Genomic DNA, 14,306 nt, shown 5'->3' with positions numbered 1-14,306 from the left:
CCGGCTCGGCGACCTGGAGCGGCGGCGGGCCGAGGAGATGAGAGATGTAAGGCCCGGGAGAAGGGCAGCGTTGCCCTTCGGTTTTTAACGCGTCTGAGCCCCCCCCCCCCCCCCGCGCCCATTTCCCCCTCTTTGCGCAGCAGCAGGCCCACGCCTGCTCACAGCCGCCAGCTGCTTTCCCTCTTGCCCTCAAGAACGGCCTGTGGCCTGGTTCCTCACGCCGGGGCACCGAAAAGCACCCAGCATCTCCCCCAAGCAGCCCCCCGCTCCCTGTTCCCATCCCCTCCCGCCTTCCAGACCCCTCAGTCAGGGTTTAACGTCCCCAGATGTTACTAAGCCATAAAGAAGCAGCGTGCTGCAGATGTTTGAGGTTATCCTGTAAATACCAGGGGGATTGCGAGCTGTTTGCGCCGACAGCTCGCTGGCCAGGCGTTGCTGAACATGCTCAGGCATAGTGACGTTTTCTTTATTTCTGGGTTGAAAGCTACATGGGTCACGTCTGTAACCTGACGGAGGATGGTACGCTATCACCACCGAATATGAAAAGGAAAATGAAGAGCTTAGGCTTGAGCTGGCTCAGCTGCAGCTGCAGCAGGGTAATCCTTTCCCTCCAAAACACAGTCCAAGGGGATGTGTTGGCAGGTAGTGGTGTATGGGTCTGTAAAGCTTCTTGAGAGCACAGCAGCGTTTCTCGGGGAGTTCCGCTAGAGCAGTGTGCCTGGTGCGTTGTTTGGGAGGCTGGCAGAAGTGTTAATGAAATATTAGAACTGGTTTGTAATTGACTTAAAGGTTCTTGTCTGCCTTCACTGTTGTTATTCAGTGAATTGGGCAGTTTCTCACTTTGTGTGGCTCGTTGTTGCACTAAGCATCTTCCAGAGGCTGTTTGAAGAACAGAATTATGTTGCTGTTTGTTTTCCAACTCTAAATTATTTGGCAGTGACTCCTTGGGTAACCGAGGGTCGAGCTGTGTTCCCACTGAAGCCAGTGAATTTGCCATTGACTTTGGTTTAGACAAAGTCCACATTTTTTTAAAAACAACTTTGAAGGACGGTGGTATGTTTGTGATAGTGATTCAAAGCTTGTATTGTGTGCTTCTTTTAGTATAGAAATTTTGTTTTAAAACAAATTATTTCACTTATATTTAACTTCAAATAATTTGCTTTCCTCTTAAACTGTGGGATCACTTCCACTAAGGGCAAATATATTTGCTGGGTTTAGTTCTTGATTTTCTTCAGTCTTCTAGTCTTCTGTTGTGCTTTGAGTACTGCTAATAGCACACTGTTACCATTAACAACTCCTTTTGTGGTGTGTATTATCCTGGGCCTAAGGTAAAATTTGGGGTGATAGCACAGCATGAACAGTTTCTGTTATGCATGCTTTATTTGGTGCAGAAAATACACGAGTTTTGGGCAATTGATTGGAGTTTTGAGTCTCTGTTCAGTTTTGCACAGGGAGCACATCTGATGGACAGGCTTTTAAAGATGGGTGTGCTTAAGCACTGCCTGAAAATCTGGTTCCTCTGGGCTTGTAAAGCCATCGCTTAATGTTGAAAACGCTGGTACGCAAAGGTTGAAATGACTAATGAGCCTTTGGGAGCATCGCTGTGGCAGAAAACTTTATTACTGGTTCTTCTCTCATCTTCCCCACGAGGTGGCAGTCGAATGACAAAAATGTCCCAAAAGCTGGCTTTGCATTTATTTCCTCGTATTGGCTATGCTCCTTTGGACTTTTTACCTTTTTTTTTTTTTTTTTAAGAATTCTTGTGGCTGTGGAGCAATGATTAACTCTCAAATGGAAACAGAGATCCATGTCCGTTACCCCAGTGGGTTGCTAATTGCGAGCAAACCATCCCCGAGGGGTTTCTGTGGTTCTGCAGAGGTTTGGTGCCGCTTTCTTTCTGTTTTTTTCTTGCCGCAGTGTTTCTGTGCAGCTTTCTGGAGAAGTCTCCCTTGGGATATCATAGTCAGACTTTGGTTTTTAAGACGATTTATTACCTTACTGACAGCATTAGCTGTGGTCAATCCGTATGCATTGATCACTTAGGGATCTGAGCAGTGGATGAAGCCCTGCCTTCCACCAGGCTTTCCTCTGCAGTGAGGGGTGCCAGCCCTGGTGTATTTTGGGATGCTTGTAGATCGTTTTCTTGAGGCACTGGCCTTTTGCTTCGCGGGTCAGCCTCTTCACCACGGCCGTATCTGGCACGGAGCAGATGGATGAGCCTGTGCTTTAGCTGCTGCGCTTTCTCAAAGACTTGTGTCAGGCCTTTGCCTGCTCTAATGTAACCTCTGCTGCAGGGTTCGAGGCTGCATCGCTGTGTTTATTCCCCGGGCCTCTGCTTTTCACCAGGCTTTGTGCAAACCAACCCAGAGATGCCTCCTGAGCCCTGTGGGTTGTAGGACAGGCTGAAAGTCTTGGACTAGAAGTTGGTTGTGTTCTGGGTCTTACTCCCCCCTCTTATTTTTGCAGGGCAGCTGGTTGTCTTTAGTGGGGACAAGATGATACTGCAGATCAGGCTGGAAACGGGGCTGGAGAAGGGTCCTGTGGAAAGGCATTCTCTGGTCTACTGGGATTGTTAAACAAAAGTGTGGGCAAGGCAAGAACACAGGATGGTGGTAGGGAGCTTTTGGGAGGCTTGAAATGATAAGTTCAGATGGGAAAGGGCAGTTGAGGACAGAGGCTCGTTCAAGCCTGTGCCACAAAGGAGGGGCCTGACCTGCGAATGGTGAGGTGCAAGTGGCCAGGATCTGTCAGCTGGGAGCCCTGGCTTCGGGGAGCTGAGAGATTGGGAAGGGAAAAGGCAAAGACTTGGGAAAAGGCCGGAGATCACTTGGGTGCGCTCTTGGGACTGAGTGCGTGCCCTCTTCCAAAAGCAGCCAAACAGGTCAGAAGCTCTACTTGGTCCAAGGATCGCTGAGAGCAATCTGATCTGCTAAAAGCTGCTTCTGATGAGAAAAACTAAGTTTCTGCCTACATAGTTACTTCTTGCCTGGAATGGTCTCAAAGGGTTACTGCAGAGAGCAGCCACTGCTGGTTTTATGTTGGGCTATTGATCTGAGTTTTACCTCATTTGGTACCTCTGCCCCCAGTGAAATTTTTCCTTTCCTCGAGGCAGTTCATAATCCATTTCCAATGGTTCTTGTCAAATACGCCTGGGTGTTTTTAGAGGACAGGTCGATAACTCATGCGTTATCAAAAAGCCTTTCTGAAAAACAAATGTAACATCGGTAGAACACAATGCTGTTGAGAGCTTGCCTCGGTTTGTTTAAAAAGTGAAACGAAAAGAATGAATATTAGTGGGCTGATGTTGTTTATTGTAACAGCTGTACTGCTTAAACATACCCAGCACAAACCAGAGGATGCGGCTTCTGTGGTGGGCGTGAGGATACCAGTGAACTGCTTATTTCTGAGAAACTTCCTGGGGTAAGACACCTTTGCAAATATAAAACTTGCTTCCAAAGAAGCGAGTGCAGAGGTGGTGCGGGAGATACTTGCTAGCAGGAACGCATCAGTGCACTGGTATAACATTGCTTGTACGAGGTGTTTGCCCTTCTCAGGTAGGACACCTTGGATGTGGTAGAGAAGGTGTTTTAGACACTCATGAGAAATTAATGGGTTTTTACAAGCAGGTGATCTGTGCTGCGTGCAGCAGACTCCCCTCATCCTCCCAAATCTTTCTTCCGCTTCAGCCTCTGGAAGATTTCTAGGTCCTGTTACCCCAAACTATATCGCTTAGTATCGTGTTGCAGGTTGGGTGTAGGGGAATTACTTGTGAGCGACACTGTCAGTGTAGGAGCCACCATATGAATTCAGAGCATTGGTCCTAAAGGGAGCTGGTTGTCCTGGTTTTGGCTGTAAAGCAGAGCAGCTTTCAGCTTATTTTAGATGGGATTTGGCAAAACTATGGGAGGAAATTACAAGGCTGGTTGGAGGCAAGGGTGGCGGGTGCAGTTTAATAGGAGCTGTAGGCTCTTTATAATGCATATGGAGCAAGTGGCCAGCTATTTTTAAACTGCAAAATGCAATGTTTTGCTCTGCTTCACGCAGGAAAGCTGCAAGTCAGCCATGTTTGACCTCTTCATTGAACAAGTTGTAATTTATAACCACAGGGGAAGGCGAATGGGAAACCGCAGGGTGTTTTCCATCCATAGGGCTGGACAGAGCTGGCTGCAAAATGCAGAGTGGAAACGTGATTGATTTGAGCCTTAGGATGTAATTGCACCGGCTCCCCTGTTAAATCCTGTGTGTGGAAGGGAGGAACAGACTTGTCCAGAGCTGTGTATGTATCCTATGTAACAGTGTGAGGAATATGTGCTCTGCTTAACTTCCGATGTCTAACTCTAGCTCCCTAAGCAGTGAAAAGAGTGTGAAGATCCCTCCTTCCTCCATACAAAACCCACAACTCCCCCCGATTCCCATGCTACAGCACTTGGAAATCTTCATAATCTGGTTTGGGCTAGAAACTGGGAGCAGGGCGTGTTGGTTTTCTTTTTCATATGAATTACATAGGAAGGTTTTGAAAGCCCTTCCTTAGCTTAACAAGCTATTGGATCCAGTGCAGGAGCTGCTGCCCTGACCACGCAGGAGACCAAAGATTCCTCATAGTCTCCTGGCACACAAATTTCCAACCATGCAAACAAGGGGCTCTTTTTAACAACGGTTTGTTGCACAAACACATGGTGCCTAGCCATAAACCAACTCCTCTTGCAAATGTTGCTGTTATTCAGTGGAGGCCATTTAATCTTGAAGTTTTTCCCAGAACAGAGTCTTCCTAGCTATAATTTTGGGATAAATGGTGAAGAATAGACAGTTTAATTCTGAAAGGATTTTTTGCTCTCTTAATCCTACAGGAGACCTTCAAGCATCAGCTCTGTGTTACCAGAAGCAGTCCTTAGCCTGGGTTTATAGCTGTTTTTGGAGCAATGGGTCAGGAATGCTGTTCAGGGAGTGATTTTTAAGGTCATGTTTTGAGAAGAACTCCGTGTCCTGTTGTGGCCACGGGGTGCTGTTTCTCTGACTCCGCTTCAGGCTCTCGCTGTGCTTTCCTACCACATTGGATGGGATACAGCACCCTGATCTCCACCACGGGCTGCGCACAAGGCACCAGGTGCTGCTGTGCATCACTGCTCTGTGTGGGGAAAAATAAGATATTCCTCCCTACCAGACAGTCCTTAGGAAAATAGTGATGTTCTGCTTATATGAGTGACATGGTATTTTGTGGCTTTTCTTCCAAAGAACATGTTTATGTGATTGCCTGTCTGGTTTCTCTCAATGCCTTTTTAATATGTTGTTTAATTTCCACCAAGCTGTATTAAGGGGCAAAAGAGTCGGGGATAACCAGGTGAAAGAGCTGCTGAACAGAAGAAAGTGGTAATAACTCCCTCACTTAAAGCAAGGCAGGGGAACTCAGTCTAGAGGTAGCGGGTCCTTTCAGTTGCTTGGCAGGCAGGATGTGAGCGGAAATGCTGGGACAGATCAGAAACACTGGGACAGTGGGTACAGGGCTGAGATAAGAACATGGGCTGGGAGGCAGAAAGGGAGGTGAGAAGCAGGAGAGGAGACTAAATGTTTTATGAACTGTTGGTCAGCTCCAGGGTTGTTGTGGTGGGGAGTCTTCAGAGGAGCTAGGACACACATCTGGAAGGAATTGGGCTGCATTTATTCCTCTGCTCACAGAAAGCCTTGTCTTGCAGAAGCCCAGCTGAAGGAGGTCGAGGAAATGCTGGAACAGGAAGGCTTGTCCGAAATATCTCAGAGTAATGCCAGTGAACAGATTGCTTATTTACTGGTAGAAAGAACGACGCTGCTGGAGAAACTAGAGATTGCAGATCAGAAGTTGAATTCACACAGCTACGTAGTGTACCTCCTGCTTTAGCTGCTCAGGCTGACTGAAAGCGCGCTGGGGAAAAGGTTGTCTTTGAGATTTTTTTCTTTTAAGTAAAAATATTACTCCTATCTATAAGGACACTGTGGATTTTTAATGCTGAAGTTGATTTCTGTATTAGTTTTCACTCTTGTATATTTACACTTGGTTTTGCTCCCACGTCTTGCACAGTGACAATGAATAGGATTATTTTTAACAGAGAGAACGTTGAAAAGTTTGTGATATAGTTGGTCTGAGGATCTTCATTGGGTAATAACGACTTTGGACTAATTCCTGGTGATCCAGTATTTAATTTCAGATGACTGAGTTCCCTTGAAAATCATTAATTTAAGAAAAAAAATTCTCTATACTTAAGGTGAGCTTAAAACTCTTCCGTGGTCTTCTAGCTGCTGAGCTAAAGGATGGAAGGCAAGCAAACCTCTGCTTACAAACTGAGTTCAGTAAACAAATTTCACAGCATGACTTGATGATTGGCAGGTTAGAGAGGACCATCCATGTCTTGATTTTTTGCTTTTCGAGGTCAAGATGAAGAACGCTGACCAATGGTGGAGGAGCAGCAGCAGCTACTGTGTCTTGGAGAGACAGTTTGTGACCTACCACCTCAGTCTGGGAGATCTCCCTCCCACCAAGGCCACCGATTTCCACCTGCTCCTCCATATGGCCATTTCATGGAACTAGAGCCCAGGAGCTGCTGGCTCTCATAGGTGTTTCTCCGGCATTGCTATGCTTGCTAGCCTCATCCATAACTTAGTTCTGACAGCAATGGCTGTCGATGTACAGGAGCATAAAAATTGCTGCACTGGGCTAGGTCCAAAGCCTGCTCGTCCCTGCAGTATTTGTGATACAGAGCATTAAGTTTTTCTTCTTTTTCCCCAATCTCCTTCTGCCACTTCAGGGCCTCTCTAGAGGGAGAGGGGTTGCTCTTGCCTGGGTACCCAGTTGGTGAGTTTAGGGGAGAAGGCTCCAGGCTGCAAGGGGAACATGAGAACAACAGAAGCTGCAGCCCCTGCAAAGAGCAGCTGGGCAGGATTCACAGGAAAGCCTTTCTGGGGACAAAGGGGACTGGCAGGGTTTGGTCACGTCCAAGCTGGAGTTGGCTGGGGTACAAGCAGGTGGAAGACTTGCAGACAGACAGTTTAACTGCTGTCTCAGCTTCTGTCACTACCTTGAACTTTCTACAGTTTTAAGTTTCTAGTTTTTCATTCTGATAAAACTGGTTTGGAGTTGAAAAGCTTCTTGGCCTTTTCTGAGCAAGTTTGCTGAAGGAGGGAGGCTTGGCAGACCCGCTGCAAAGCTCAGCTTGGTTTGGGCTGTGTTGCACCGTCTGACCAGAAGCCAAATGCAAAAGCTCAGAAGTCAGTGTCATAGGAGGGCAAATATGTTATGATAGTTCATCAGAAATGCTCCCCTTGCCTCTAGCGGTGTGCAGTGTCTGAATCAGAGGTGCTATCATTGTATTTAATAGCCCTTCATTAAATTTATCTTCTGTGAATTTGACTGCTTGTTAAACCTGTGCAGTTTTCTTTATATCCTCAGCATCTTGTAGCGAGGACTTTCACAGTTCAGTTACTGTCACAGGAAGTTCCTTTGTTTCAACCTACCATCTCCTGGCTTTGTTTGATGCTTTCCAGCTCTTGTATTAAGAGGCAGTGAACAATTGCCTTTTTATCTGCCTTTTCTGTGCCACTCGGGATTTTACTGACCTCAAGAGCAGCCGTTTCTGGCTGGAGAGTCCTAGTCTGCCCAACTGTTGTAGGGCTGGTTGTCATTCAGGATTCATCCATGGTACAATAACGCCTTCAGATGTAGATATCCACCTCGGAATCAAAGAATCTGTCTGCAGTAAGGCAGAGAAACTTCCCTGATGTGCTGTCTCCTGCTCTTGGATAGGAAAGATCGCTCTGCAAATCCTGAATAATCTACCTGGGTGACTTGATACAAATGTTTGCTGCAAACATGCCATTTTTCCTGCCAAGCATTGTGACAGAAACCCCACTACAGTTAAAAAGAGGAAGCAGAGCTGTAGCTTTCCAATGAAATGCCAGTTAACCACATCTGCTGCCGAGCATTTACCCGGTGTGATTGGATTTGCTCTTCCTTCGGTGCCACGGGTGACTAAGGGAAGTAGGGCCAGCGAAAATGCAGGTTGCAGATGCCTGCAAGTCTGGTGTTGAATCCGAACCTTCTTGCATGGAGCTCGTCCTTCTGAGGATGCAGCTGACTTCTCCTAGCGGTCCCCCCTCAGGATCATTCTTTCTAATGCTCCTGTAACAAACATGTTTCTGTAACAAGACTGGTCTTGAGTATGGGGTAAAGATGGGGTGTTGTTGCAGCTGAGCTGGGTGAAAGATGGAGCCAAGGCAAAGTCTTGTATGTGGAGATAGTATAGGCTGTCTGTGTGTGAAGAGCAATGTGGATTTTAATTCCTCCTAGTATGTGGTGACAGAGCGCCCTAGGAGGCAAACAGGGCTGTAAATACCTGATTTTTACCCACTTTTCATGCAGCTGTTGAGAGGAATGAGACTTATTAAAGGGCAATGTATTCTTGCATGGTCAAAACACACTATAAGCTTAATGCTCCTCATTGCTAATCAAACACAACTCCTCTGCAGTTATACTGGGCTTTTTTCTGTGTTTTTAAAACCAGGTGAAAGACATACTGGAGATCCGTTTTTCAGGAAAACAGTTTCACTAAAGCGGACTGTTTGTTCTCCCCAAATGATGTCATTGCTGCCTGTGCCTGTGAACTAGAAACTGTTGATTAAGCGCTCCATTGTTTGGGGTAGCATCACACTTGTTCTACAGAATCATTAGAGTCACAGCAGTGTTACAGGTTAATAGGTTAATTGCTCTTGTTACTCTGTTTACTGGAATGTGTAGCCTTTCTTATTCTCAAATGACCTGTTCTGAACTTGTTTCACTCTTAGACTGAAGGTCCCGATACGTTCCTGTCTGTAACAGGAAATGAATGCAGCTTTTAGCTAGACTGCTCAAGCACAATTGATTTTCTTTGATGCATCCTCGCTAATGCAAACAGCCAGGGTACAAACATGCGTCTCACTGTAGCCATCTCTAATATATATGTGGGGAAATGCTTTCTGAATCCTGGCAGAAAGCATGGCATGTACACGCACGCTCACAGAATCACTAAGGTTGGAAAAGACCTTCAAGATCATCAAGTCCAACTGTTAACCCAACATCACCATGCCCCCTAAACCATGTCCCAAAGCGCCACATCCACACGTCTGTTGAACAGTTCCAGAGATGGCGACTCCACCACCTCCCTGGGCAGCCTGTGCCAATGCTTGACCACTCTCTTGGTGAAGAAATTTTCCCTAATATCCAATCTAAGCGTCCCTTGGTGCAACTTGAGGCCATTTCCTCTCGTCCTATCACTAGTTACTTGGGAAAAGAGACCAACCCCCACCTCACCATAACCACTGTCAGGTAGTTGTAGAGAGTGATGAGGTCTCCCCTCAGCCTCCTCTTCTCCAGACTGAACAACCCCAGTTCCCTCAGCCGCTCCTCATCAGACTTGTGCTCCAGACCCCTCCCCAGCTCCGTTGCCCTTCTCTGGACACGCTCCAGCACCTCAACATCCTTCTTGTAGTGAGGGACCCAACACTGAACACAGGATTTGAGCTGCGGCCTCACCAGTGCCGAGTACAGGGGCACGATCCCTGCCCTGCTCCTGCTGGCCACACTAGTGCTGATACAGGCCAGGATGCCGTTGGCCTTCTTGGCCACCTGGGCACACTGCCGGCTCATATTCAGCCGGCTGTCAACCAGCACCCCCAGGTCCTTTTCCGCTGGGCAGCTCTCCAGCCACTCCTCCCCAAGCCTGTAGCGTTGCATGGGGTTGTTGTGACCCAAGTGCAGGACCCGGCACTTGGCCTTACTAAACCTCATACAGGCTCTAAAAGGAAGATACCAAGGAGATCACAGGTTTTTTTTTTTTGAAAGTAGTGAACCCACAGGATTCCCAGTACTAGTTGAGACAAGTGAGGGATTTTCACAAGGATTTGGGATAACTCTGGTTGAAATGTTCTCCTTATATTTTAAGAGTATAAAGTATGGTTACAAAGCGCCTTCTAATCAAGATATGTTGAAACTGAAAATCCTACACAGTGGTGTTGAGGGATACATGGCCGCATGCGTTCTCGTGGTGTTGATTTTTTAAAATCTCTTTCTACGCAAGGTTGAGTTTGGTCACATTCATCAGACATTAGAAGATGAACTCCAAGAGCAGCGTGAATCCACATAGCTTACTGGAGAGACAAGGAATAAGGTAATACATTTGCACATTTTCTTGCTGATGACTTGGCACATAGCTGAGATTTAAAGCAACGGGTCTGTTCTTAAGCATGCTGTGAGGTTTTTTATTGTTTTTAGCTGATGGGATGTGAGCAAGCTCTGAACTTCAGGCTGTGCAACCACAACAGCCTTGTGCTACTCACGAGTTAATTGCTTCTGCTGAGAGCCAGGGTTAGCATCTCGCCAGCTTTGGGTCAGGGCTAGCTTGTAAGCACTTGCCTGCCTTTGGTATGTCAAAGATGTCATTGGAGATGAGTGGACCAAAGTCAAAGGGGTGAAAAATAGCTTTTTATATCAGCTGAAATGACTTTTCTGCAGAATCCCAGGTCAGCAGGAGAGTCTCTGGCTCTTGCACTCTAGGAGCAAGACTTGGCGGTGCCAGGCTGGCTTGGGGCTAGCTCTCACAACAGCCATGGGACCACAATTGACTTGGCCTTGGAGCAGACTCTCATGGGGTGTGGTGGAGCCCTCTGCTTGGAAGATACTTATATGTTATGTGTTTGAAAATGTATCTTAATAGCATTGTCCCAGGGAGGGAAAAACAGAGCCTTGTGTAGGGCAACAGCCACGGCATGCTGTTCAGCACCTGCTTTTTGGCATGTGAACATGGTGAAGAGGGTTATCCACTGCATGTCTGTCTTCTGCCTCTGCAGCAGCCTCCCTGAGTTTGCCTGCTTTCTGTTTGTGTTGCCACCCTTGTTCTGGTGGGTCAGGAGTAGTGCTGCGGGGGACCTGCCTTGGTTACATCACTGGGAGGGTTCTCTTGTTTCTGTTGGAGCATTAGCCCTTGTGTTTCAGTCCTACAGGGAGGAGCTGGAGGGGGAACAAGCATCACATGCAAGAGTTGAACGAGGTCTGGATGAGGCCACACAGAGTCTGCTGATGGCCCAGGAAGAGATCCGGAGGTTGACGGACGAGCTGGATGAGCTAAGATGGGAGCAAAGCAAAATAGGTAAGCACTTCTTTTGTGGCCATTCCTAATTACTGGGCTGCACTTAACCCACCCTGGTTAGTCCCCCCTCGCCCAGGGGAGTTGGAGGCAGGCTGTCCTGTGTCCCCTCTGCTTGTAATGTGGAACAGTCAGAGTCAGATATTAGCCTGGTACCTAGGAGGTCTGAATGCAGTTGTTAACAGTCAGAAATCAATTAATTCTGATGGGGAAGGCTGAGACATGGGGTTATCTGATCCATGATTACAGCAGCAGTGTCTTGACTGACTTCTCCCTGGCTCATATATAGGGAGAAATTCATGCCCTAGGAGGGGTTGGAGAGGAAATGGTGACTTTGTCCAGAAACAGAACAGCTAAAATACTGTGTACACAGTGTTAGTATGGCTGGACTGCTCATCTCAAGGTTCTTCAGATGCTATGTTTGGGATGCTACCTCATTACGAGTTGTTAGCAGGTGCTCATAACTGGAGCTTATCAGCAGTCTTGAAGTGACTGGTTAGATTCTCATCACTGCTAATATTTGCATAACCTCCTTATTTCAATAACTGTTGTTGACCAGCCCTTAAGTATAAAAATTTTTTAAAATACTGACTGTAAAAATAAACAGTTTTCTGTAGGGGAATGAAACTACTTGATAAAGCTCCTATTGGAGTGGTCCTGAAAGCCAGGTGCTCCACTGCTACCTCTTACAGGAGATGTCTTGAGCAAAACACTGGTTTCTGGATGCGTTTTCTCTGGGTTACTTACGTTGTCTCAAAACCTGTGATGCAGAATTTCAGTGGAGAACAGCAAATGTGAGGAGATAACATGTTCCTGCCCCATGTGCCTTTGCAGAGACTGACTCACTTAAGGGGACTGGTACCACCTGTGTGGGGTTTATGTGTGAATCGCAGGTCCTGATGCTGACCTTGCAGCTCACGCACAACGCTCAGACCTAGCTAAGCCTTCTAGCCAGCCTCCAAACCCATCGTTTACAGCCTTTTAATAAAGGCAGGGAAATGAGCACTCTGCGGGCATCTGCTTTGCGTATCGATTGATATACGTGCGTCCCTGGGGATGGAGCGAGCGTTGTGTTGCAGCCTCCAAACAGTACTGCTTCTCCAGATCGCGGACGGGCTGCAGTGTGCGACTCTTCTCAGTGGATTGCAGCCTGCGTGGGGAAATCTGTGTTTTATAATCTCCGTAAGTATCAAATGAATATAAGGCTTTCCAAACTGTGAGTAAGGGTTTAATGCTTGTTATGTCTGTGTGGTTTATTATGCCGTGTGTATTAGTGTGCAAGATTAGCGTTATAACATCTTAGTGGCTTCCCGGATGATGTATATCTGCATGCCTTCTCCTCCCGATGAGCTTCAGAGCCAACTGCTCTGTAAATAAATTGATTTTCTAATACAAACCTAAAATGAAATCTCTGATCTTTAGTAAAACTCCACTTAAACAGTGTATTTTGGTTCAATGAAAACTTGCAGCTGCGTGCTTGCATTGGAGAGAACATAAAAGATTGTGGCTGACCATTTGTAGCCCAGTTATTGGGTCTTTGGTGATTAGAGATTTTAAATTGTGTGGCTAGTTGTCTGCTGCTTTAATTTTTTTTCTTTAGTTTTCCTTCAACTCTGTATTTAACAAAGTGCATAAAAAATATTGCAGGGTTTAGTGTTCAGAAGCGTACAAACGGACTGCCACAGCGAAACTGTCTCTGTTATCCTTGTAGAATCTGCCTCATCGCTAGCCCTGCAAGCACCCGAGAGCCGGGAAGAAGGGGTGAACGAATGGAGAGAGAGTGGTAAGTCATGTTATTGGCAAGCAGAGAAGATCCAGAATTTTATCAAGGCTTTCCGTAGTGGTAAATAGGCTTTTCAGCAAAATGAACACTTTAGTAGAAGGTGTTCCTTACCTTTTATTTTAAATTACAAAACAGAAAATCCAATGTCAAAATCCTCATTTGAAACAGGGGTTTAGGGTTGTGGGTTTTTTGTGGGTTATGGTTTTGGTTTTTTGCCAGATTGTGACCAAGAAAGAAGATATGTTTTTATTTTTGCCTGAATAAAAGTCAAGTTCAAGCTGAAATTTCCTGTGCCCAGCGTTAAGCTGAAAAGGGAAAAAAACCTTCTCACTGGTTTTTATTAGGATACCAGTGTATACTCAGACACGTTTCTGTCAATGTGCTCCAGATGCAAACACTTTTTCCTATTTCTTGCATTTGAAATACTAGATAGTCTGCATTAATTGGTGTGAGGGTTGCATATGTTTATTGATTCAGACTTGAGGGGTTGGGGTACAACCATAATTTTTACTGTACTGGCCATTTCATAAATACTAATACTGGCACAACACTGATAGGTTAACTGCAATTGTGTTTCTGCTTGTAGCAAATTACAGTTTTTATGATGAAAATAAGAAATATGGCTGTTTGGGTTTTTCAAAGCTTAGCCTAGTTGTTTATGAAACTCATACCTAAATATCTGAGGTGAGGCATTTTCCATGATCTAGGAGTAAACTGAATCCCTGGAATAACTGTAGAGAGACTCCTGTGCTCCTATAATAAACAGCGCTGCTATTGAATCTGGATCTCCAGAAACATAAACCTCTACTATGCAAGTAATAGAATGTGTTCCCATGTGTGTGGGGAGCTCCCCTCTGTGCTGTGGCACACATACACCTGTCCATAAGGATAATGCAATTTCAGAAACCTTATTCATGTGATAGCTCCCCTCTGAGCTTGGTGGAGGTCAAGGTCCAAACCTGTGTTGGTGACCCGTTTGTTGTGTTCTGTGCAGACAGGACTGAGCTACAGAAGGCCATGGAGCACAACAGCAGACTGGACAAGGAAATTCTGGCACTGCGAGCACGCGTCCAAACGCTCGACTTGGAAAGAAAAGCGTTCCTTGATTTGGTGAGTACCCATCTCCTGCTGCTGGATCTGCTGGTCTGCCGTGGCACCACCGAGCCTCTGCGTAGCCGACACTCTTGGGCTGGCTCCTGATACTCAGCCCTACTCCTTAATCTGCCCTGCCTCTCTCTTTCCCCTCTCTTTTCTGTAGTGAGTCCTTCCAGAGCTGCTGTTCTGATTTTTCATGGCTCATGGAGTAATAACCTTTGAGAAACGGGCAGAATAAATAACCAAAGAGTGTTTTAAAGCAGCTGCTGTTACTGCAGCCCTGA

General features: G+C 46.3%; 1 protein-coding gene across 1 annotated transcript in view; it reads left to right on the top strand.

The window, feature by feature from the left end:
- Positions 1–476: 476 nt before the first annotated feature.
- CCDC30 (coiled-coil domain containing 30) overlaps positions 477–14,306 on the top strand; it is a gene marked incomplete at its 5' end in the record, with an annotated part of 36,398 nt that continues 22,568 nt past the window's right edge. The window contains 6 exon segments of the mRNA XM_082009205.1: positions 477–513; positions 516–596; positions 5,691–5,851; positions 10,994–11,147; positions 12,856–12,927; positions 13,922–14,037. Coding sequence (XP_081865331.1) covers positions 477–513; positions 516–596; positions 5,691–5,851; positions 10,994–11,147; positions 12,856–12,927; positions 13,922–14,037 — 621 coding nt within the window.

The sequence above is a fragment of the Phaethon aethereus genome (assembly GCF_964289735.1).
Source record: "Phaethon aethereus genome assembly, chromosome: 21".
Classification (NCBI taxonomy): domain Eukaryota; kingdom Metazoa; phylum Chordata; class Aves; order Phaethontiformes; family Phaethontidae; genus Phaethon; species Phaethon aethereus.
This window is presented reverse-complemented; position numbering and strand designations above follow the sequence as displayed.